We start from the raw sequence: 25,513 nt of genomic DNA, 5'->3' as shown, positions 1-25,513 counted from the left end.
TCACCGCCACTTAGTGTGTGTGTGTATTCACACGCATTGCAGAGCTTTGAAATATTGAGTTTTGTACCAAATTCGAAAATAATGGCTCTTCTTGTTATTGTGATTGCCGGCGCCTGCTCGATATGGACAAAAACAATCATCATCACGACCTTAAAATGTTTTTTGTTGAAATAATCTTAAGAGAGAAAATAATTAATCAGCAAAAAAAACCAGCAAAAGATTAAAAAGTCGATAAACTTCGTCTTTTGTAAAACCGTGGTTTTTATTGCGAGCCTGTTTTTGCCAGAGAAAAATCTTTGGCTTAATTCCCTTGATTACCCAATATATACAGATGATGTCTCCCAGTCAGACGATGTTCACTTAAATACAAAGTAAAAGGTTTAAGCCTTAGCGAATAAAACCCACACAAAAACCTCCAATTATATTATAAGGTATACAGTTAGTAACACATTCTCTCATCAATGAATTATTGCACTATCAACTTTCTTTAAATTACAAAAAAAAGCAGACACCTCTATTTGGACTTTGGCCAGTATTTACTTAAAATAAGCAATGTAAGTATATAATACAGTATATACTGTGTAATAGTCAATCAGCCACAGGGTGCCCACAATCTATTCCAGTGTTGATTGTAGTTGTATATCTCTTCCTTCAGCTGTTAGTCGTGACCAGCGGAATGCGTGACAAAGGAGCCAACGACGAATTCACAAAATGTAGCTTTGTCTCGGAGCTTTGGGATAAAACAAAAATGATTCGACATTATTTACCGTGATGACATCACGGATGCGCAAGTAAAACAAACTAAATTATGAGTGACGACAGTATTTGATTTACTCCACAAAAAAAGAACAACACCGAGTCGGTGGCAAGGAGTGCGTCTATGGGTTTGGGACGCGACGCTTCAGCCGGCGGCGTCGGGACGCGAGGAGCTGCTGCAGCGCGGCTCGGAAGCAGCGCACCACCGCCACCACCACCGCCACCACCACCGCCACCACCACCACCACCGCCGCCGCCACCACCACCGACGCGTCCGCACTGCCACGTCGCGCACCCCCACGACAAGTCAGGGAGGCCTGCGCCTTTTAAAGTGTCGCAAAAGCAAAGTCCGGTAATTCGTTTCACATTTTAGCATTTATTTACGATTAAAAAAACTTTATTCAAAATAAAATTTGTGGGTTTCTCTTCCGCCCCTGCCAGAAGAGTGAATCGCCGTGAGCCACACGGCGAAGACGGAACCTGCTTCATGTTGAGAGCGACTGTTTTTGTTGATCAAGGTTGCTGCGCACAGGCTCAAAGGCCCAAACAGCATTGCTGAAGATCGAATAGATCAGAGTTAATACGGCTCTCGAATTCAGCAAGATTGTACAAACTTTGGTTGAACACGGTAGGCATGAGACGAAACTGTCAATCCGGTAGACAGAGCCCTCGACGTGAGAGGAGGAATCGCGGAGTGAAGGTCACGGGGAACGGTGACCATGGCATCGGTTCCGATACGGAGAGGCACCCAAGATGGGCCAGCGATTGTGGGCTCCCAGCCACGTTTGATGGCACCAATTTGTGTCTCCGGTAAATATGCAAAGGTTAACGAGGGTTACTAAATTCCCTCCGTTTTTGTCAGCGCTACTCATTAAGCAGGTTCAACGACTCAAAGGGTCCAAGGATCGGAGTAAGTGCTTGTAAGTGTATCGGGGGATTTTTTGGTAACATTTGAATTAAGTGCCATATGTTTAAAATCCACATTCCTTGCAAAATCACAATTGTTACAAGGCAGGGACAATTTTTTTAAGTCCATATGATTTTATACGTTTGAGTTTTTTTTGTGAATATATTAAATCAACTTTGCGTTCCGTGTTAAACCCCCGGGTTTGAGTGTTTGCATTAAAATGCGTCTTATGTACAGCGCTTTAAATAAAATGGGCCTCTTTTGATTATACCTCTTATTCTGTCACCTGTGAATATGTTAAAGGTCAAGGACAACAGTTCCAACATCAGAGAACCCCACTCCCACGTTTGGTGCTTCCAACACATCTATAAAAACAACCCGAGCAATATTCTAGTGGTCTTTCGGTAAAGTCACGTGACGTGACGTTACGTGACTTTACCGAAAGACCAAAAGAGTATGAATTCCTGCAGTCACGAAAGCTTCAAGTCAAGATTTCACCCGATAAACTGCACCACCGAGAGGGGACCTCCGCCAGTGAGACCTTTCACCCGATGTGAGTGTGAAACACGGGCGCGGTCTTCTCTCTCTCCGCTCACGTTACCAAGGCCTCAATCTCTCAGCAGAACGCCGAGATGCACACACGCACATAACTGTCCCCGTATGAGCAGCGGAGTCGCAAGCTGTCCGCCTCGCTCTCAAAACGTGAGCGGCAGCTTTCGGTCGCTTTCAACAGCCGTGGGTTTGTGTGTTTTCTGTTTTTGTTTGTTTCCTGCCAGACTTCAATCTCCCAGGCCACGGGGAGGAGGGAGGGGGGCAGACGTCACAGCGGAACCACGCTCTTCCCTGAGTGTGCTGAGCAGGTATGGATGTTCCTCCTCCTCTTTGTTGAGGCATCGTGGGTTATTCGTGGAGGAACTCGGAGGTATTCATGACGCAAGGAACACAGTGCATTACGTAGTAGCCCTTCAAACGACGACGCCTGCGTGTTTGTGCGCGAGGCGCGCTCGTGCACACACATTCACCTGCGGCACCCGTTCGACCAGTAATGACGCTCTGTGAAAAGTGTTACTTCTTCTGTCGCGGAGATAAGGCAACGAGTATACAAAAATGTAAAAAAAAACATAACATGAGATATTTAATGGCTAACCGTTTAAAAATAAAATGGTCCAAAACCATACCCACTAAATAATTCACACCCCTTTCCCAAATCAAATATATTAATGCTGTTTACAAACAACCACCAACCAGAAATGTGGTTTACACATTTAAATCCAAAAAAATGTCCAAAAAAAGTTTTTTTTTACATTTTATATACTTTTGTTCCCTAATGGAATGGTTTGTACACTTCACACCTTTAGTTTAAATTTTAAATAACGAAGTTATATTACAAGACACCCTTGTATCTTCCCGAGGAGTCACTGTGTGTTTAGGGAGCCCAGACAGACTCATTCTGCGCTTCTGGTGGCCCATGGGACAGCCAGCTGTGTGGCCCATGTGGCAAACAGCCGACTGGCCCACTATGTGGGCAGCTATGCGACTGACAGGACAGCGAGCTGCATTGCTGGCTGTGTGGCCAGCTTGGTGGCCGACTGGAATAGAAAGGCAACTTCCTGAACCACCCTGAGCCAATCGCGTACATCACGACTGCCCAGTAACAGCACTTCTGGTGTGATCTTTTTAACTGCACAAACTATTCTCCTTATTTTTAACAATCGACAACAACCGCAACAGCGATTATAAATTAACGATGTGGAAACTGCCGATGTACAGGGGGCTTTAGGAATGTAGCCAGTAGTTGTAGCCCAACAGTGCGAGCGAACTATATAATCGCGGGTTGCGACGGCACGGATTTAAGGCACTGTTCGCCACCGGTGCTATCGCTGCGGCGTTCTGGTGATGTGGGAATCAAGTCCTGGGTCAGGGGCGATCGTGGTGCTAGGGCACTCAGCAAAGCCATTTCTGGGTGCGTCACTTTGACTACGCACACTGTACGATGCCCAAGTGGCATTACGTACCTATTTTCAAGTTGGATGAAATCATTAAGGAAATAAACTAATTACTATTATTTTAATAGTATCATTTTAATTATTTTATTTGATAAGGATCTGAGTTGGCACTGATATTTGGTGCACCTCTATTTTAACCTGACTCCCCTTGAGCTACTTGGGGGGGGGGGTAAACATTTTCTGAGTTTGCTTATTCTTAGCAACACCAATAGTCAAGGACTGATAAAGAAAATATATACATTATATAAATCAAACGTAATCTTCATTTTTTAAAGCTATGTGCTGCACACAACAGCCGTTTGGGTTGCTTCGTAGGCAAGCAAATTACTTTGGGATTCGTGTGTACGAAGACGACAAATATTGTTTGGTGGCAGCAAATCTGCCTGACGTGCCGTCCAGCCGGTGAGCGGAATAGTGACTCGAGTTGGTCCACACAAAGTCCGTCTGAGGCCCTCTCTTACACAGAGGCCAAAGGAGGCCCGAGGGAGGAAGGCCTGCACAGTATAAAAGGTGCTCAAAAGGTGGACACAATTCTGGCACTAAAAACTACAGTACTTGATTACCAGGTGATCATCCTCAAGGTCAAAGTCAGGGTTGGTTGAGAAAAGCCCTCCAAGTTTGGCCCAAATGCTGGTAGAGTCCACCGACTACGTAATCAGGCAGGAGAATGTGGAAGGAAACGCGTGCAACAAATTGCAGCTGGGATGAGTGGATTCATCGATTAAAAAAATTGTAATCAGCTTCTCTTTTGTGGTCGATTACAGAGGCCCTTTTTCAAAGCTCAACCAGCCCCGAAATCCTGCCTTCCAAAGGCACGAATCCCTCTAAAAGCCACGGCCAGCGTGACGCGGTTGATGGCCCTGAGGCCTTCGCCATGCCCCGCCAATGACCTCCCGTCCAGAGGCACACGTGGATACTTTCTTCCCCATGAGCCGAAGTGATTAAGCCAAAATGGGGAGAGTAATCGATTTCTAAAATAATTTGATATCCCAGCTTAACAGAAGAAAATAACAACGATAATTATAAGCCTACTGATAGGTAATACACTTCTGTACCAGTTATTATTCTGAAGGGATGTGTGCAACTATTGTGATCACAGCATTTTTTTTAAATGCAGCTCATTCTACGCTTACCACAGAAGCACCATAAGGGTTTCGTGTTTGTCAACTTTTGGAGGGAAAATACGACTTGCAATAACACCTAAGATACGTCCGGATGCAAGAAGCCATTTTGTGAAGGGGGATCCAATAAGTGTAAATTGAACATTTTAAGGAGCAGAATTTACAGGATTTTTTGAGTAGTGCTAATTGAGTCAAATGTAACCAATTCGGTCTAACAAACTTATTTAACGTGAAACCAATCCCATAGGCGTTAGGCATTTTGGCATGATATTTTCAAACATCCATTACCATTTAGCTCGCACTGCATCCTCACCTGCAGCATCAGCAACTCCTAAGCGATATCACAACACAAAAACAGTGGTGAACGACGTCACATAGACGTCAAGAACAGTAGCAATCAAATCAGTATATATTATTTTCTTTTACAAATGTAAAATGCATTCCTAAAATAAAGAATAATCAACTTTTGTTTTGGTCGACGTACCTTCATGGTCAGCAATTGCCAATGGCAATTGTGCAACGCAACGGGCGCTAACGGATTGTGCTTTTTGAGATTGTCAGCACGCGCGCACCCGAGTTGGTCACTCGCTTTGCCCTAAAAACGAGCTACGACGCCTGTGCACCACCACAGGCAAGAGCACGGACAGTCCCGACAACAGCCTCTCAGGCCAACGATATGAAAGTACCAAACAACGATTAAAACGTAAAAAACCCACCAGAAACATTGCGCTGATTTAAGTAATCTGCAACAACATAAAACAGTTACCTGAATTTTACAATCGACCAGGATACATTTTTTTTCATTCCAGTAAAAAGGAAACTTCTTGCCTCAAATTCTCCTCGCCAACAGGCCTGCACGGTTCATCCACTCGCCACCTCATCTTGCCAGTCCCTAACAAACTCCTTCACCAAAAGAAAAAGACGACAACAACACCAACGACCTCCTGCTCCCTCCTCCTCCTCCTCACGCCGTCTTCGTCGCCGTCAGTCGAGCGAGCGCGAGTGCTCCCCACGCACGATGTGCGACGAGAACTCGTAGCGGTCGCGGCTCAGGTGTCCGCACACGTTGCACTCGAGCGGCTCGCGGTAGCCGTGGCAGCCCATGTGGATGGTGTACATGACGTGGTCGAGGAACAGCACCTCGCAGTGCGTGCAGCGGTAGCTGCGCACCGCCGTGCCGTCCGGGCGGAACACGCGGAACACGTCGCGGTCGCGCCGCCGCTGGGGCCTGCGCTGCTGCTTGGCCCCCTCCTCCTCGTCCTTCATCTCCTGCACGCCGTTCCTGTCGCCTGCCAGGCTGCCGTCCTCGTCCGTCGACTCCTGCCCGCTGTTGTTGTTGTTGTTGTTGTTGAAGGCCCCGCCGCTGTTGTTGTTGTTGTTGTTTTCGCCGTTGTCGGGCGAGGACGCGTCGGCGGCCGCGGCCGCGGCCGCCGCGCGGCTCGAAGATTTTGTCGGGAAGCACAGCCCCTCGGCGATGCCGCCGTGGCCGTCGACAGCGCCGCCGCGGTTGATCGGAGTGTTGGACCGTGGAGGGAGCGGCAACGGCAGGCCGTACGGCTGGCACACCATGCCGGCGTAGGGGCCGTGCGACAGGTCGCCCGCCAGTCCGCTCGCGCCCAGGTAGGACATGATCAGCGGCGGCACCAGCTCCTGTTCCTTGGGGAACGGCTGCGGGGCAGGGATGCGCACGTCGGGGCCGCCGCTCGACCGCCAGTGCTTTTCGACTGCGGGACGGGGGGACGACACGCGGGGCGAGGGGCGACACGGCGTCAGGCGTGACGTCAAAGCGCCGCCGCCCGCTGTCGTTGTAGCTCTCGCTCACTTTTAGCGGCGGACCGATGTTTTATAAAATAATCGCCATCGGCCACAATCCATCCGCCCTTGGCTTCCACTCTCATCATTAGTTTCGACCACCAGCCATCATCCCATCTAGCGATGTGATCTGCCCAACGCCACGTAACTTGCGAACGGTAATTATTCTACAATTCATGTTCCCCTCTGTCACTTGGTGTAATTCCAAGCACGCAGCTCTCCACGCTTGCTTGTGCACTCGTCAGATTTGTCTTTGGCACCGTCCATATTTTCATCCATGTATCATAGGTTTTATAAAACGCTGAGAATATTTTCCTAATTGTCATAAACTGAACACCGCCTTGCAATGAATAAAAAAAATACACTAACATTAGGGCAACGGAGATTGTATATTTGTTTTGTCAGCAATAAGTCTGCATTTTTTCTGACGGTGATAGCGGCAAGAGTTTGCACAACGCGTTTCTCCGATGCTAACAACGCAGCCCCCGGAATTATATTTGTATTAAATAATGCTAAAATAATGAGCGCCACGGTAGTGATGATGTAAATTGTACTATTTAAACTAAATTAATCTAAAGCAAAACATATTAAAATACAAATATTAGGCCACGAATTATAATGCGTCTCTCTCCATGGTAATAAAGTAACGTGATGATGTTTTTTGTCCTCTTGCTCTTTTAATTATATATTGCACATCTGTTTGTGGCACAGACTGGCGTAATCTGTGTGCAGACGGTGGGAATGGCAGCTTTGGGAGCGCCGTTAGGGATCAGGGTCCCCGGCAATTTCTATATTTAAATGGATATAATGACACCTTAGGCCGAAATGATGACTACGTTCCGAGGGCAGCTTTATACACTCCAGACATTACGCAAGTGCCAAAAAAACGCACTTACAAATTCCAAAGTAACGGGATTTGCTCTGCCTTCCACGCACGAGCTGTGCGATCCAAACGGAAGCGCGCATTAGAGGCCGTGCCGTGGTGTCAAACGGCACGGGAACAGCGCCGATTTGACCGTTAACCCATTCGCCCAAGGGACGGCAACAATGCCCGTTTGGAAAAGCCGCGCAATAAAAATGCGAAATGAAGGACGTTTGATGGCCAGCGGCAGGAGACGGCGACCGCACGGGTAATGGGGGCTCGGCGGGGGCGGGGAGGTTACCGGGAGGTCACGGCGGCACCTCGCACGTGACGCCGCGTGTTAGACGGGGCGTGTTAGACGGGGCCTGGTGTCGCGCGCTCTACGCGTCCCCCACTATATCCATCGCGTGCCACGGCCCAATGCGCATCTTGCTCTACGGTCCAAAGACCTCCACGTCACCAACCAACACTAACCAGCATGGTCAAAGGGCTGTGAATTATTATTATTTTATTATCTATGAATCTTATATGCTTCTTAACATCTTTATTTATCATAAATGTCTGAATCAGCACATCCGGGTATGCCGAGAGATCACCCACAAATAGAAGGGGACAACCCGAAAAGATTTCCCCTTTACTACATCCCAGGTCACATCACGCCACGCCACACCACCCCGCTGAGCGTCACACTGTACCACGCCACACCGCGCCACGCTGCCGAGCGCCACGCTCCTCCGCCGCTCACCGATGAATTTCTGCGGCGTGAAGCTTTTGCGCTTGCCCAGGTTGGAGGCGGGAGTGCGGTCTGCAGGCGCAGCGCCGCCATGCTCCGGCTCCTGCGCTGGCTCGGCTCCGCGGCCGCGTCCTTCCTGCGCAGGGCGGCTCTCGGCGTCTGGGAAAGGCCCCCGGCGTGAGAGCGGCACACAGGATCCACTCGTCAGCCGCGACGCAATCCCAAGGGGGACGGCCACCGTGGCCCACCGGGGACGACGCCGCGTCAGAGGCGCCGCCGCCACTGCCGAGGCGGCCTGGGTTCGACCCCGGGGGTTTTAAATGCGCGAGATCCAACAACCGGATTCCCAAAAGGTGTCAAGCCAACGGCGCGGGGGCCCCTGGTGGGCATCTGTGCTGCTTGTGGCCACTTTCGTGAACCGGGAACACCCCCCCCCCACTCCTCTTATTTCAGGCGTTTCTTCAAGCATAGTTTTATTATAATTTGCTGCCCTTTGCCAATCCGGCTGACACAGAGAGAGAAATTAAAACACATCGCGAGGCTGGGTTGGTGATACCTGCGCCAGTGAGGCAAAGGATTCCCGTGCAACTGTTGTGTTTCTATTGCTGCCAATCAACGCGACACGTCCGGGACACATTAACACAATCATCTTTCTATTCATAGAGCGCCTTTCATCAAGAGTCCCAAAGTGCTGCACAAGACAAGCAGACACTCAGCACGAGAAAAACGCATGAAACTAAATCTATGATTTGCTAATATAATAAAAAAAAAACACTAACAGACATTTGCTGAATTACCTAAAAGTTTAAAAAACCTTTGGTTAAACCATACACGTATGATACGTACCAATTACTCACAAATACTTTTTTTTTACTGCAAGAGAAAACGGTTATGAAAATAAAATGGAAGAATAATCCTCAAGCGACCAGATTACAGGTGCAGAATCCTGATTGACAATCACCCGGCACGTGTCCCTCTGCACTGTTCCGTGTGAGCCGCACGCAAGCCACCGACCGTCTGACATTTATTAATTTGCTCATTCGTTGAATTCCCCCAGGAAAGCCTCGCCGAGTCTCAAGATCGTGCTATGAGGCTCCTGCTCTCACACGTTTGACCGACTCCTGTTTTCAGGAACGTTGTGCCCATGAGAGGAAATCCATGCGATGCGAGGGGACAGCACCCACTGGCCCGCAAGCAACGATTCATGAACAGACTCGCCGAGCCGCTGTCCCTGGCTACCTTCACAGCCCGGCAGGGGGTTCTGGGAGTGTTACAAATCTCTGCGCCAGGTGTGCGCCGTACGGCACGTGCGTCGACGCGCCGCGCGCTACAGGAGCCAGCGCGTGTGCGGCGAGTCTCTGCTCCACGCGAATTCCCTCGCCAATCGGGAAACCTTGAAGGGGGCCGTGGAACGTCGATTTGTTTGACGACCGTGACTCAAACAGGCGGCGTCATTCTACACAACGGCCGTGGGTTTTGTTGAGCTCACCCGGTCAACACCACGGATGCACAACACAGAGAACGTCCGCAACACGACAACCGTGAGACGTAGAGACCACCGCCACCGTTCTTGTCGTTGCCTTTGTATTTTATTTTGTCTGCGGTGTGCGGTGTGGGGTGCAGAGTTTGCTTTTATTTATTTGGTCGGAGAAAGAATAGTGCCGCATTCCATTTAGGGTTCACCTAATGAGAGCTATTCATAGGCACTGTCAGTGTAGCTCTGTCTCGTGGCCTTTGTCAACGTCAGGCTGTCGTGCCCGGGCTTGTCCATTGTACAACGCGTCGGCGGCGACTCTCCAGGCCCACAGCTCCCAGCCCCCTGCGAAGGGCGCGCGGCGGACGGCTGCGGGTGTTTCACTTCGCCGCAAAGTCACGCGTCGCGGTGTTGTTTGCGGTCGCACGTCACTCGTCTCGTGACGCCCATAAATTGCGCGCCGTGTAAAATAAAGGTGCGCGGTGACCGGGTGACTGTCGATTGGGCGGTCGCTAAGTTGACCGACTGATTGATTACGCCCGTGTCTCATCGCAAAGCCCGCAAGTGGACGAGCGGCAGCTTGAATGATGGCACCCGGCCGAGGTCCGTGGTTTGGCGCTATCGCCGCTGCTGCCGAAATGAGGTTGGACGGCGACACAAGTGTTTACATGGACCTGGTTGCATTTGTAGTGCCCAGGGGCAACGTGAAGCTGCTGGTATGGTCATGACGTGTCTCCGCGCGACCGTTGCTAATCAAACTTTTGAACAAATAGAAACTGTATTCTCCAGATCATAAGAGGCTCCGGAAAATGATATGTACCCCAAACTTGTGCCCGGTTTCAACAAAGTTATACAAATCTGTCCACACGCACACACACAAGCACCTACCGGGTCAGAAGACGCACCCACAACTTCTGATTTAAAATTCAAGGGAACAAAGTGCGTCACACAATCCAGAGAACAAAATTGGCACGTCGTTAAACGCTTTGACACCACGTGACAATTGAATGTGTTTGGCTGTGTCTTGTGGTGGAGGGTTCTAATGGCAGAGATTTGGTCTCAGATCATTACGGGGCCTGACCCAAAAGTCCCATCATGAATCACGGTGGCACCGATGATCCACATCGAGAGAGCGGTGTCATGGGGAAAAGTTAATAGCCCACATTCTCTTCATTATAACACGCACTGTGTTCAACAGGGTATTTAAAGTAGAAGTTGTGGGTGCGTCTTGTGATCTGGTAGGTGCTTGTGGGTGCGTGTGTGACCAGATTTGTAAAACTTTGTTGACACCGGGCACAAGTTTGGGGTGTCCTCTAACTTTGCAGAGTCATACAATCCAGAGAACGGGGCTTGTGTTTTAAAGGCTGTGCCGCATCCACTGGGCTTTGCCTGCTGCCAATGTCCACTCGCGGGGTGCTGCACCTGTATTACCCTTGGCTGCTGAGATAATCCATCTGTTGGGTGGCTGCTGGTGATTGGACGAGAGTTCAATCGACGGCCCGCAGCGGCCTTACTTCTTGGAAATTCAGGGTCACCCTGCAGGAACTTTGAAGTCGTTTTTTTTACACCAAGGTGATGGGATCGCCTGGGGGGAGCGGCTACGCGTGCGTGGGAATGTGGCCATGTGTGTGTTACCAAAAACTCAACTGGCTCTGGCAGACTGAGCCGGAAAACATCGTGTCGCCGCCACCGCCACCAGAGCATCGGCTTACCAGGAGAACCAGGTATAAGGGTGTACGTGCGTGTGTAAAGATGCGTCAAATTAATATCAGTGCTTTCACAGCTCTCCGCTGTGTGGTCAGGTTGCACCACGTGTTTTCTTTCGGAACAATGTCCGACGTTTAGCTTCACATTGCCGGGGACTTTCATGATAACAAACAGATGCCAGCTGCCAGGCACTGTCGTGATGTCACAATGCCCCTGTGCCAGGCTAGGTGTACTTTGAGTTGACATAGCGTGGCTAAAGCTCACTGATAGGATGTCTCAGGACAGACAAAAGTGTTGTGAGTCAACAGACCCGGGTGAATTATTTCCTTCCCATTCTACCAGACAAAGATCAAACACCCTCCTCGGCAGCCATTCCGACTCGGGGCACGAGCTGCGAGCGCCCATTCAAGGCCGGCATGTGCGCGAGACCTGCGACTCCACCGCCACTGATATTCACACATTGCACTCACTCCTCGTTTAAGGCTCAGTCAACCTAAAAGATGCCCGAGGCAAGTTTTGACGCCACCGACGTTAGCCGAGGCCAGGACCTGAAATCAAGTGAAGGTCGTTGTTTGTTTAACGAGGTGAGAAATCAAGAGACCCGAATGGGTCTAATTTGGAGAATGACCTGGTGCTCCTCAACTCAACCGGAAACACCAGCTACTGGGGCTCCGCAGTGCGCCGTGCGGACCCACGCTATTGCTTACCCTGTCGTGAGCACAACACACGAAGACGCGCGCACAGACGGCAAAACAAACCTCCTGTGCCTTAAGGAAGCATGCGCAGAATGCATTTCGTCATTAATCTGGGCTGACATCTCTGAATTCCTGACAAGCATAAAAACTCCCCCCCTCCCACCCCCGCCCTTTCGCACACCGCCACCGTGGACACGTGACCCTGTGAGCGTCATGGCGAGCGAGATTCTGGCATCCCAACTTTGGGCTCCAGCGTCGCGAGCTCTGCAAGTGACGCGGTCACAGCGAATTCAGTGATTATAAAACCATCAGAAACAGGACGGCAGACGTGAAACAGCACAAAACACGTGCTGGCTGGAAACAAATATGGCCACACGTCCAGCTCGTTTTTCAGCAGGTGGTCCCGAGACAAGGCTGATAGCATTGTGCAGTGTGGTGGTCACATGATATGCATGCACGGCACCATGCGAGTTGTGCCTTCCTGCTGTTTTTGAGCGCAGCACCTTTGCGTGTTGCCGTTTCTAATCATCTGGTCTAGCAGGGCGGTGACGTGGCCCGGCGGTAGCGCCTTCACCGCTTGTTACGGAGCTTCACGGTTCGAATCCAGCAGCCGCCCTGGTTAATAGTGCGGTGGGTGTATTAAGCGTAAAGTGACGTGCACCGTCTGCTTCACAGTGGACGTTAAAGATCTCCTGACATCATTCGGAACGAGTAGAAGGCCATTGTGTGCCGGCGTCACGGTCCAAATTTGCCAAATGAGAAAAGTCACACCGGGATTACACGTAGCAGCATCGTCACTTTCGACTGTAACTATCGCAAACAATGTCTGTGAAAAGTAGCGCCTTCATGATAGCCTTGCACTGTAACAATGGCGTGATAATTACCAAATGAACTAAATCATTCATTGTTATTATTGTTGCGCTGAAACTGCCCAGGGCCGATCCCTGACTGGTGGAGACCGCGTCCAGAGTGGCACTCACGAGGCCCAGGTGACCCTTCTCATGGCCCCATCGGCCACTGTGAGTCACGGCAACGAACACAGCCGCTGTCAAGGTGCTTTTGTGAATATCGTCTCATAGTGACCCGATTCTATCAATGAATGGCCAAGGTCAAGAGGTCATCACACCCAATGCTGCAGATGCCACCAAACCCAGAGCGATAGCTTCCGTCTGCTAGATCACGCACTTGTTACAGCCAACCTCAGGGGCATGACCACTACCATCTGGCTTTGGCACTGTGGTGGCGAGATGTTAACTACCTCGCCTGGTATACAGAAGTTCGTGGGTTCGATGCCGACTCTGACGCCTGCTGTATATTTGGAGTTTGCGTGTCTCTCTCCCCGTGGTTACGTGGATTTTTATCCGGGTCCTTGGGTTTTCCCCTCCACATTTAGAATCAACAACACGCGTTTAGAGTCAATTTCCACTTCGTTGAGCATTTATGTGTGACCAGGTCGCTTCTGAAAAACAGCTTTATAGCTCAGTGGGCCTTACCTGGTAAAGTAGAAAAGTATATTCTTGGTTCTTTCGGTAACGTCACGTAGATAGAAAAAACATATATATATATATATATCACGACGTTTCGATCGCAATCTCACCTGAAGACGATTGCTTGTGTTGCAATCGAAACGTCGTGATATTATATTATTTTATATCTACATGGCTTTACCGAAAGACCCATCGAATATGTATTCCTGCAGTCACGAAAGCTTTAAGTCAAGTTTAGATCTTCCCTATAGTTTTGGTTGATGCATCGTTCGAGGATCGCTCTTACAGCCGCATCACCATCGTCTGACTCTAGGTCCTCCCTTCGGTCCCCACTCCAATGCCCGTCTCAGTGACCTGCCCTCCTCCACCCTGCGCACCACGTGTGCCAACCAGCACTACTCCCTCCGCTTTTCCAAGTGTGTGTTTAATTCTGCAGTACACACATCGCGTTACATATGGTGTTCTGCAACAACAATAAAAAATGTCTGGATGCCGTAGTTTCAAGTATCAAGGTATGAGGAATGTAGAAAAAACTTTCGCAGAGTTCAACACCACGGACCTCATCCTACCCAGGAAGCGCCTTGGGTGTCCTCACAACAAATGCATCTAGAGGTAACTCTTATGTCATGAGGAATTGCTTCATTAAATCATGAGGTAATTAAAAATGTCTTCAATATGTAATTGCTACGTACTCAGTCACAGTACTTAACCGCAGATGGAAAACCTCTCACTGCCACTGCCATCGAGATTGAGACTTGACGATGGCAAAAACCGTGAATGCCACCCCACACCTCGCCAACGGCCCAACTCAAGCGGCAACCAGCGCCTTGGCCGGGCCACACACGCGGCCCACACTCGGTCCACCACGCTCCCGGACCACGCTCAGACCACGCTCCCGGACTACGCTCGGACCACCACGATCTCGGACCACACGTTGCCCCAAAAGAACTTCCGCCGCCGGTCAGTGCGTGTATGAACGCCGCCCTCCTTCCTGCCGACACCGCTCCTCCTCTCCTCGCCCCGCGGCAGAGGAGGGGGCGGACCTGTGTGGGTGTGAGTGAGTTTGCGGGAGGGGGGGGGTGTAGGCATGTATGTTGAACTTCTTTCGCTCTGTATGTAGCCATCCGTACGTGCGAGTGCGAGCGTGCGGTGGGGTGGGTGGGTGGACGCGTGTGGGTGCGAGCGAGGGTGGGGTGGGTGGGTGGACGCGTGTGGGTGCGAGCGAGGGTGGGGTGGGTGGGTGGGTGGGTGCGTGTGGGTGCGGGCGAGGGTGGGGGGCGGCACCTGGTGGGGCGGCGTGCGGGCCGTTGAGCGCCGCGTGCTGCAGGTACGCGTGGCAGCGCTCCTTGTGCTCCTCCAGGGAGCTGCGCTGCTTGTAGCTGCGCCCGCAGTAGGCACACTTGTGGGGCTTCCCGACTGCGGGCAGAGACGACGACAAAACTCAGCCGCATCTCTCGCTGCCGTACGGACGTTGAACTTCGTTCGCACCGTACGTAGCCAACCGCGCTAGTCGGAGGTGCGATCCACTCCTGGATGAGGGCCTTAAACGGGCCACACAGGTGGTGGAGGTCAATCGATCGGAGTGGACCCACGCTAGCCAGTGCGGGTTGCTGAACGCGAGGAGCATAGCCTCCTGAAACATAATACAGCACGACAGAATCACAATCAGAATATTTATTTATGCTGGAGGAATCCGACGAGCTAGAAAGCTCTTTTTCACAGATGTCCAGCAGGGGAGGTGAGAACGTCACAAGGACCGACTTCACCGCACCGACCACCGGCAACAACGTGGCCCGGTCCCCGCACGGCGGCACGCCGGGAAGCGTGCCGGACCCACGCAAACTCTCGGGCCTCATTCACACCACCGTTCTCCCGAGGAACCGAGCCGAGCATGACCGTGTGAGCCCGTGCGGGCGGGCGGGCGACGCACTCGCGTGAGTCTTGAGGTGGCCGGCGAGCGCGTCGCGACGGCGGCACGCGTAGTTGCACATGTGGCACTTGAACGGCTTCTCCCCCGAGTGGAGCTTCACGTGGCGCAGCAGGTTCCCCTTCTGCGTGAACGACGCGCCGCACTGCACGCACTGGAACGGGCGCTCGCCTGCGTGGCATAAAACACGGCGGCGGCGGCAGTAGCAGCAGTGAGCCACAGACACCCCAGCACCGTCGCCACCATCGTCGTCATCATCCAAACATCTACCAATGCCCATTATCGTCATTATAATAATCATCATCCAATGGCCTTTCATCATTATCCAGTGCCTATCATCATCTTCGTAATAATCGTTACCAAACATCCATCAGCATCAGTTTAACAAGTAGGTTTTCGCGACCGATATCACCCATACTACATGTGTACTGTACTACTAACGAATTGGCGTGTGCTGTTGACGTGACAACCTTTACTAATTGGCTGTGTCGGGTGGTGGCGGGTTTAAAGACACATTTATATATTTATGCGATCTAACCCAAAAAAACCTGTATTATGGATCCATCAGCATTTTCATCATCCAACTCCTATGATGCATGAATGTTGAACTTCTTTCGCACCGTACGTAGCCAACTGTGCTAATGATGATAATCATTATTACCACAATCAGCAGCCAATTATTACCACCAACACCCTTCCTATGGCACAATGTTGGACCAATGAGCATTCTTCAGTGTACCACCGAACCCCTCCAGCGGCACTGCCGACCCTGCGAGTAAGACCGCATGTCAAGACGCTGCAGGCCAAGGGAGACAATGGGCATGTTGCGATTGTACATAAAAGGATGATTTATTGTTTTTTTTCGAGAGAAGTCTAAACGTTGTACTCCAGTGGGATATGACTTTACTTCTGAGATCTTTAAACATGATGTCACTTATCCGTACACTAGGTGGCGCTGCACTCTCCCAAGCACCCTGCTTTGAAAAGCAATGACGACGACCTGGGCATTCTCATACTCTTTACTCACGTCAATGATGATTCTGATATTGATGACGACTCACAAGTCATCTGATGATGATTACCATGACAATGACACCGACTCTTGTACTCATCGATCTTACAATGACAATTCCGAAAACGAAGGGAACGTTTCTTCTAACGACGATGTCAGATTGCGATGCTGATTGTGACGTTGATTCCTACGGGGCGATGGCAATCAGCATCACGATCAGATTCAACGTCACTGCTCACATTAAGAATATTTTTGTATTCATATGGAGCTGCGTAAATGCCTCGGCAGCTCAAAGCGCCTCGCATCACAACTCATCTCAAATATTCCGTGGGCACCCCCGGGCAGGTGTCCCCCTGTGCGGCACAAGGCGACGCAGCACTGGGCCTGGACGTTGTCATTCGCCTGCCAGCCGGGCGCCAATGATTGCCGTGTGATCCCAATTGAGTAACTGCCAAACAATGGCGGATTCATTTCGAACGACGGCGTCACGGGATCATTAACGCCCACTGTGAAGCAGACTGCACATATTTACGGATAATACACCCACCGCAGTATTCACCGGGGTGGCTTGCCAAATTATAACCGCGAACCTCTGCAAACAAGCGGGGGAATGCGCTACGGCTGGGCCACGCCACAGCCCATTATTATTATTGTCACGGGAATCGGCTCGCTCGCACTCACCACACGCTCATTCACTCACCACTCGCTCTCACTCACTCACTTACACACCACTCGCTTGCTCGCGCTCACGACTCGCTCACTCACTCCCCACTCGCTCGCACACACTCGCTCGCTCCTTCGCACTCACCACTCACTCCTACTCATTCACCACTCACTCCCACTCGCTCACGCACTCACTCACCCGTGTGGCTGCGCTTGTGCACCAGCAGCACGTTCGGCCCCACGCACACCAGCCCGCAGATGTCGCACGCCAGCTTGCCGCTCCCCGGTGTTTCGCCGCCACCGCCGCCGATTCCGTCGAGGGCTCCGTGGTCCCCTCCCGCTGCGTCCCGCGCGCCGCTCCACCGCGCGTCTCCCCCGGGTCGCGAGCCGGGCGCCGCCACGCCGGCGCCCGGCTCCAGCTCCTCGTCATCGCTCGGCGCCTCCACCTTGATGGTGTTCGCTAGGGGAGGGAAAGAGCCGCATACGCGCACGGACATTGTAATGCACAGGCTCCCTCTGGAGTCTCAGGCAGGGCTGTGCAAGGGGGGGGGGGGTCCTGCACCACCAAAGGTCCCTTTAGCCCTCACGAGTTCGCTCTGCTTAGCGATGTGTCACTGTTATTGTGGCCTCCCATTACGACTCTACTACCCCTCCCCCAATCTGAATTCAGCAAGAGTCAGGCCTGGGAAGTTTGGCCAATTTCGTGAATGAATGAGTGCCTTGCTTGTGGGAGAAATCCTGAGTGAGCCAAGGAAAACCCTCGCGTACTAGAGCATGAACACTCACAGGATTGCACGGAGAGATTCAACAATACATTTCTGTACACACAATGTTCTGAAACTCCCTTCCCCCAGGCACCCGTGTGCCATCCACTCCCTGCCTCCGTGCACAGGGCAATCACGTGTCATAATGGTCAGGTAGGACGCTAACCGCTGGTCTCGCTCATCCACAGCACAGGCCGGTCTACCACTCCTCCCTCTAACCCCGTTCAAGTCCAGACTCGACACCTCCCTCTCGTCCTCGGCCCATGTCCGACTGCCGCTCCCAATAACATCCACGTGCCCGCCGGTTCGGGACGGCGTCTTGAGATGCGGTCGCAATTCAGACAGCGCTGTCTAAATCGACATTGTTAGTCTGTCGCACGACACAACGGCACGTGTGTGTATAAACATTTAAGTCGAGCCCTTTGTACATACAGGGTGACCCAAAAGTCAGGGCACATTGGCTATTTATTTATTTTCTAGATTGAAAACTCATTTCTCTACGAGTGCCTTTTGTGTTGTTGAGTTTCTTGCGCTTCCTCCCCACCTCCGAACACGTGCGGTGACGTTAAAACATTTAAACTGTTTATTATTTAAGTTAATGTTTTATTCATATCTACGTTTCTTCTTCACCTCAAATATGAAACAACAAAACGTAACGGATGATGAATGTTCAAAGATTACACAGCTGGCAACTTAAAAAAAAAAATCCTGAATTAATTTCAAAAGATAATTCACGTGTGCGTTACCGTTAATGGAAGTCCGTATGACGATTTATTAAAACATATTCAATAACCCTATGTAATTTGTTAAAATAAATCAATATAACAATCGCATGTGTTTGGAATTTTGGGTCACAGTGCATAAACACGTAAGATAAACGCCAAGTTGACAACATAGAGTCACAGCGTGTACACAACAGCATACACAACAACATACACAACAGCATACATAACAACATACACAACAGCATACACAACAGCTTACACAACATCATACACAACGGTTTACACAACAGCATACACAACAACATACACAACAGCATACACAACAACATACACAACAGCATACACAACAACATACACAACAGCATACACAACAACATACACAACAGCATACATAACAGCATACACAACAGCATACACAACAGCTTACACAACATCATACACAACAGCTTACACAAAATCATACACAACTGTTTACACAACAGCATACACAACAGCATACACAACAGTTTACACAACAGCATACACAACAACATACACAACAGCATACACAACAGCTTACACAAAATCATACACAACAGCATACACAACAGCATACACAACAGTTTACACAACAGCATACACAACAACATACACAACAGCATACACAACGGCTTACACAACATCATACACAACGGTTTACACAACAGCATACACAACAGCTTACACAACAGCTTACACAACAGCTTACACAACAGCATACACAACAGCATACACAACAGCATACACAACAGCATACACAACAGCATACACAACGGTTTACACAACAGCATACACAACAGCTTACACAACAGCATACACAACAGCTTACACAACAGCTTACACAACAGCATACACAACAGTTTACACAACAGCATACACAACAACATACACAACAGCACACACAACAGTTTACACAACAGCATACACAACAGCATACACAACAGCATACACAACAGTTTACACAACAACATACACAAAAGCATACACAACAGCATACATAACAACATACACAGCATCATACACAACAGCTTACACAACATCATACACAACAGTTTACACAACAGCATACACAACAGCATACACAACATCATACACAACAGTTTACACAACAGCATACACAACATACACAACAGTTTACACAACAGCATACACAACAACATACACAACAGTTTACACAACAGCATACACAACAGCATACACAACAGCATACACAACGGTTTACACAACAGCATACACAACAACATACACAACGGTTTACACAACAGCATACACAACAGCATACACAACATTATACACAACTGCTTACACAACAGTTTACACAGCAGTTTACACAATAGTACACAAGAGTATACACACCACAGTGCTGCGCGTGCATAAGGCGAGCAGCGCATGTCGAGGCACGAGTGCACAGACGTGGACACCACATTTCTCAACATGCGGACTTTACACGAATTCATTAACGCGAATAACGTTACGTGAATATGTACCGCACACAGCAGCACACGGGCGTGCATTGATCAGGGTGGTGCTCCAGATGTCTCGTGACCCCCAAATTAATTGAGCGGTAACATTGTCCTCTGTTTATTCATTTCTGTTTTCACACCCATCGGTATACGAAAACATTTACGTTGAAGAGAATTGAATGGGGTCACAATACTGTACATCTGAACCACCCCGTACAAAGCGCATGTGGCCAGTGGCGAGGACACGATGGACGCATAACCGATGCACACATTTCCCCAGCGATCAGGGATACATACAAATGTATTTAAATATATATTTCACTATGAAATAACGACCCCCCCACCCATACGTTTGCACTTTCCATCAAAATAAAACATAGGAGGCTGTTTTCTAAATCCATGAATAATCCTGCGTTAATTATAGTCATTAAAAACATGTTGTATGGCATCTGTGAAGATTGTAAAAGGCGTACTGTACACACACACACACCCCGAAGTTTGAAATTCCCAGAGAAACGCAAACAAATAAAAGGCAAAGCGGTCGCGCTCAACGCTGCCGCGCACCTTTGGACTCGGAGCGGCCCCGCACACAAAGCACCCGCCGGCAAACAGCGCAGCGCCCCGCGAGGAGGAGGAGGCGCCTGGGGCTGGGGCTCGCCTACGAGTGGCACAGGCGGGCGGTACAGGAACCACGTGGACACAAGCAGCCGACAGAGCCGTGTTCTTTAGAGGGGAGGGGACCACCTTCGCCGATAAGACATCGTCAGTGTGAGGGCCGCCACTCGCTCGAAACCATCGGGGTTGACACCAGGGGCCCGCCAGTGGCCCGTGGACCTTACAGTGAAGAGCGCTGGGACCAGTGGAACAGTGAAGAGCGCTGGGAACAGTGGAACAATGAAGAGAGCTCGCATAATAACAGAACAATGAAGAGAGCTGGTATAACAGCGGAACAATGAAGAGAGCTGATATAACAGCAGAACAATGAAGAGAGCTGGTATAAAAGGAGAAAAGTGAAGAGAGCTGGTATAAAAGGAGAAAAGTCAAGAGAGCTGGTATAAAAGGAGGAAAGTGAAGAGAGCTGGGACCAGCGGAAAAAATCCGCTGGCTGGACCCGCACGGAGCTCTCGGGAGTTTACGGGAAAACAAAAACGAATCTCCGCCACGGAGAAGGCACAGGCGGGGGGGGGGGTAGAGCGAGGAAGCTCCGCTCTGGGGTCGCCAGCAACTTGATTAAATAATCACGCCTTAAAAGTGCCCCCGCGGTTTTTAAGATTCCCATTTGTTGTTGTAAAGGACCTCTGAGTGGCTGAACACTGTACTCTGGTCAGGTGGCACAAGGGCCAAATGCCCAACTTCCGAGCAGAAGGTCAAGGAGTTCAAAGCCGAGTCCGTGATCGAGTCAACCCATCATCATCATTCGTCTGCAGTAAATAAATTAAGTACCCCTTTGTGGGAAGTCAATGAGTAGCTGCCATGTGGACAGACTGGTTCTTGTCAGAAGAATGCTGAATTCCCACCACTGTCTCATCACCAGTGATGGAGATGAGCAAACACCGATTGCTCAATCGAGCCTGCGTGCGGTGTGAAGGTTTATTTATGAGAGACGTTCGAACATTTGAAGGAGATAACTCGGAATCCTCACCTGCGGTCGCCACTCAGAAAGCAAGACGAGTGCGATGATGATGATGATGAGGACGACGGCGACGATGACGACAACGGAGGGACAATGTCCACCGTACATCGACTGTTGTCTTGAGAGTTCACGACGAATAATCCTCTCTCGAACAAAGCCACGCCGAGACTCCCACACCCGCCTCTACCTCGACGCCCAGCGGAATAAGGAAAAAAAAACCCCTAAAAATCTTCGTCACAATTTAAAATTTTCTGCCTCCAGTTCAGCTACACACGCGGCAGCTCAAACAGGCCCCGCGCGGCTGTTTGAACGGCGCGTTGTGTTTGCGTGACGAGACGGAAACTCCGCCGAGATTGGGAACGGACCCGTCGGAGCGCAACCTTCGCGGTGGTTGCCAGCACCCTGTGCAGCAGGCGGGCCTCCTCTAGAAACCCACGCAAGTCACCGCCACCCTCTTGCCCGCCGGTCTTCTCTCGACAGAGGTGAAGTAAACTACGAGACGAGGGAGCCACCTGGCTGCCTAACAATTGGTTATGTAAAAGAGCGCACACACACGACTGTATGTCATTACCCCCTCTACAATATCTAAACCTTCATCATCCAATAACCCACAAGACAAATCGCGTTTCACACCGTCGGCTCACGCTCTCGCAGAAGCAACAGAAACCGCCGACAGAAACGGCACTTTGGGCTTTGTTCTTCTCACCGAATGACGTGGTCAGCGCGACGAGTGCTTGTTTCGTTTGCTGTCCTCCCCGCGCACCTCCGAGTAGCACGGTGCGAAAGAAGAGCAGCGTGACGTCAATCGTCCACCTCGCTCGTCATGGGCTCGTGGCCAAAGTGGCAACTGCTGCTGGGCCCGGGCCTTTTGAGTGGCGTCCCCTCGCATGCCGAGAAGTCTCCCATCACCACCGTCACATGGCCGTGCTCACGGTTGACAACGCCCGGCGCAACAGCCGACCTGCTCCTGTGCTGTACGTCGGCACACGCTAAATGCTGCTTCAAAAAGCGAATTGGCCAGGCTCACAAAAACGCTGAAATGTCCTTGTGCTTCGTGATTTTTACAAAAATATTTTGTGAGAACAGATGTCAAGGCTTCCCTTTGCTTCAGCTGAGGATTGGCGGCACTTTCTGCAGTCAAACCGAGCCTCATTGCTTCCCTATTGCTTTATACAGTATATATGCATACATATACACTGCCGCACGTCAACTGTGTACAAATTAACTTCTGTACGGATTTCCCCGTTCACCACAGAGGGCCCTGCAGACCTGGCTCGCAGCTGTCCGCTGCCCAGACTTGAGGTGGGAACATCGTCCTCCATTCAGAAAGTCACCAAAAGCCCACATGGCACTCACATGGCACTCACATGGCACTCACATGGCACTCACATGGCACTCACATGGCACTCACATGGCACTCACATGGCACTCACATGGCACTCACATGGCACTCACATGGCACCGGTGTGTCAGGTTTACATCATCAATGTGACACCGCGTGCGCATGCATGTTCGCACCCACACGTACAAAGGCAAAGACCCCCCCCCCCCCATAGCCTTAATAGCCTGTTGGGAGTGGGTGGCCAGCACCATGCCCGGCCGCCTTTGTCTCCCCAGTGGCGATTTTAAAATATTCCCCACTTGTTATTGGTCAGAAGCAGAAACTGAACTCCGGGGGCCGGGTGCGCTAACCACTACACTCCCGCCCCCCACAACACATACACAAGGACAAGCACACACACATACACACCATGCGAGCCAGCCTGGGATCTGTGTTCCCAAGGCTGTCCTGACCACACACAACTTCCCCTTAATTACACCAAATGACACCTCTGCTCACCGCAGCACTCTGAGCCAGAGTCACAGCATTCCATTTTCTGGATGTGGACTCCCATTAACTTAATCATCGTCATTTGTTGGTCATTGTGTCCAGGCGCTACCACCAGGGTAGCCAATGTTTCTCCATGCTTTCCTATTTCTGTCCTCACCACTCTGTCCTGTCTTTCCCAAGGCCTCCATGACACCGTCTTTTAAATCCATCTGTGGCCTTAGACCCTGGCCTCCTTCCCTCTTCCCTCTGTCTTCAAATCCATACATTTGGTGTGAATTTAGGATTTAATTCAACCAGCAGTGGATTACCATAAGGGTGGAAATAAAAAATAAATCACGCTCCATGGATATTTGTGCTCCTAACACGATCCTATTTTCCCAACATTTTCGAAGAAATTACACTTCAACCGCTCAGACACTGCAATAAAGAATTGGACGAGAATCATAAATTCCTTTTCGGCTGTCGATCTCCATTCCAGGGACGTGCGCACAGACCTACGAAGGCGAGCGAGGCTCCCAGACGAGGGCGCGCCAGACAGATGTAAGGAAACGGCGGCGACAAGACGGCCTGCGACCCATGGCGAGCATCCCAACGATCGTCGACCAACTTTTCACATTTATTTTCCTGCGTTGGAAGACGCCACTGGTCTTCTTCAGCTACAACCACCACGTTTGGCATCAAGGCCACATTTTATCGTGGATTAATTCGAGGGCGCTGTCGGTAAATGCCACGTACGTTTGTTTCGTTCGGGGTTTTGCACCGCGCGATTACCGTGGGGCTGATTTTCATTGCAGGGTAATGTTGTTGGTACACGTTACGGCGTGAACTTTGATGACCCCTCTCGAAGGAGGGTGCCCATGCTCTACCACACACCCCGCAGAGCAATGGGCATGAAAATCACAGGGCAAGAACTAAAGCGTGGCCTATAACATGCCATGATCGCAACATTAAATAATTATGACACCACTTAATAATGCTGCAACAACAACAGTTATTATTTCTTTTGAATGCGTAGAACGCTTCCTGTGCAGCGTGCCCTATGGATGCACTGGCCACAGGCATCAACACTGAAATAATTGCAATTATTCGATATCAATGCAGTAACAACAGACGAACTTCCTGCCCTAACTTTCCTCAGTTCACACTCGGCGCCCCATCTGCGCTCCAAACCATCCTCCTCTTCCCCTCTGTCCATCTCCCCCACCATCACCTATCTTCCACGCTGTTGCAGCTGCACCTTAGCGCAGCTTCTTGTTGCTGTTGTCACGCAGATCCCCTCCGCCCTCTCACACATCCGTCCCCGTCCATTCACCTTTGTCTGCAACCCGCGCTCCCTTGCCGCTGTCCGGCATCTTGAGGTGCTGCTGCTGAATTGAGACTCACCGCCGAATTAGAATTCGTATCGGGTCACATATCGCTCACGACGCAAAATCTCACCGATCCAAGGCATGGAAAACAACTCGCGTGCCCTTTCGCTGCTCGCTCTCGTTCGCCGGCCGCGCTCCGAGCGAGTGGGCCACCTGCGCACGGCCCGCGCAGTGGCGGGAGAGCGGGAGGTTCCCTCTCGGCGGGAGCCCCGAGAATTTCTTCCCTTTCCTGCGTGGCTGCATTGCCATTGGGGGGTGGGAGGCGCGTACCAACCAACCACGGGCATATTTTTATTATTATTTCACTACGCCGTTCCGCTCACTGTACCGACACTGGCACGAAATGAGGGTTTGCGCCACAGGTGCCCTCTGCCGAGTGTGACATTTTTTTGGGTTTCCCAAACTTGTTGTCTTTTTTTGGTTCCTCAGAAGCAGTTTGTTGCTGTACGCATTCAAGCGCGCTGTTTGGTCGCAGCACGGAACTTGTTTGTCTGCGCAATTTGAGATTCCACGGAAAGATGGAAAAGCTGCATTCGCTGCGGATGAACAA

At 50.5% G+C, this 25,513-nt stretch overlaps 1 protein-coding gene across 3 annotated transcripts in view; it reads right to left on the bottom strand.

The window, feature by feature from the left end:
• Nucleotides 1-241: 241 nt before the first annotated feature.
• LOC144729051 (DNA-binding protein Ikaros-like) overlaps nucleotides 242-25,513 on the bottom strand; it is an 81,691-nt gene continuing 56,419 nt past the window's right edge. For all 3 annotated transcript variants that reach the window (XM_078608907.1, XM_078608906.1, XM_078608908.1), the window contains 5 exons: nucleotides 17,362-17,622; nucleotides 15,491-15,658; nucleotides 14,845-14,976; nucleotides 8,210-8,356; nucleotides 242-6,514 (listed from right to left, as the gene is read on the bottom strand). In XM_078608907.1, coding sequence (XP_078465033.1) covers nucleotides 5,775-6,514; nucleotides 8,210-8,356; nucleotides 14,845-14,976; nucleotides 15,491-15,658; nucleotides 17,362-17,622 — 1,448 coding nt within the window. In that variant the 3' untranslated portion in view covers nucleotides 242-5,774. The remainder of the gene's footprint in view (nucleotides 6,515-8,209; nucleotides 8,357-14,844; nucleotides 14,977-15,490; nucleotides 15,659-17,361; nucleotides 17,623-25,513) is intronic.

Source organism: Lampetra planeri, chromosome 31, assembly GCF_965212315.1.
Source record: "Lampetra planeri chromosome 31, kcLamPlan1.2.h2, whole genome shotgun sequence".
NCBI lineage: Eukaryota > Metazoa > Chordata > Hyperoartia > Petromyzontiformes > Petromyzontidae > Lampetra > Lampetra planeri.
Note: the sequence above shows the minus strand (reverse complement) of the source record. Positions and strands in the feature narration are given on the sequence as shown.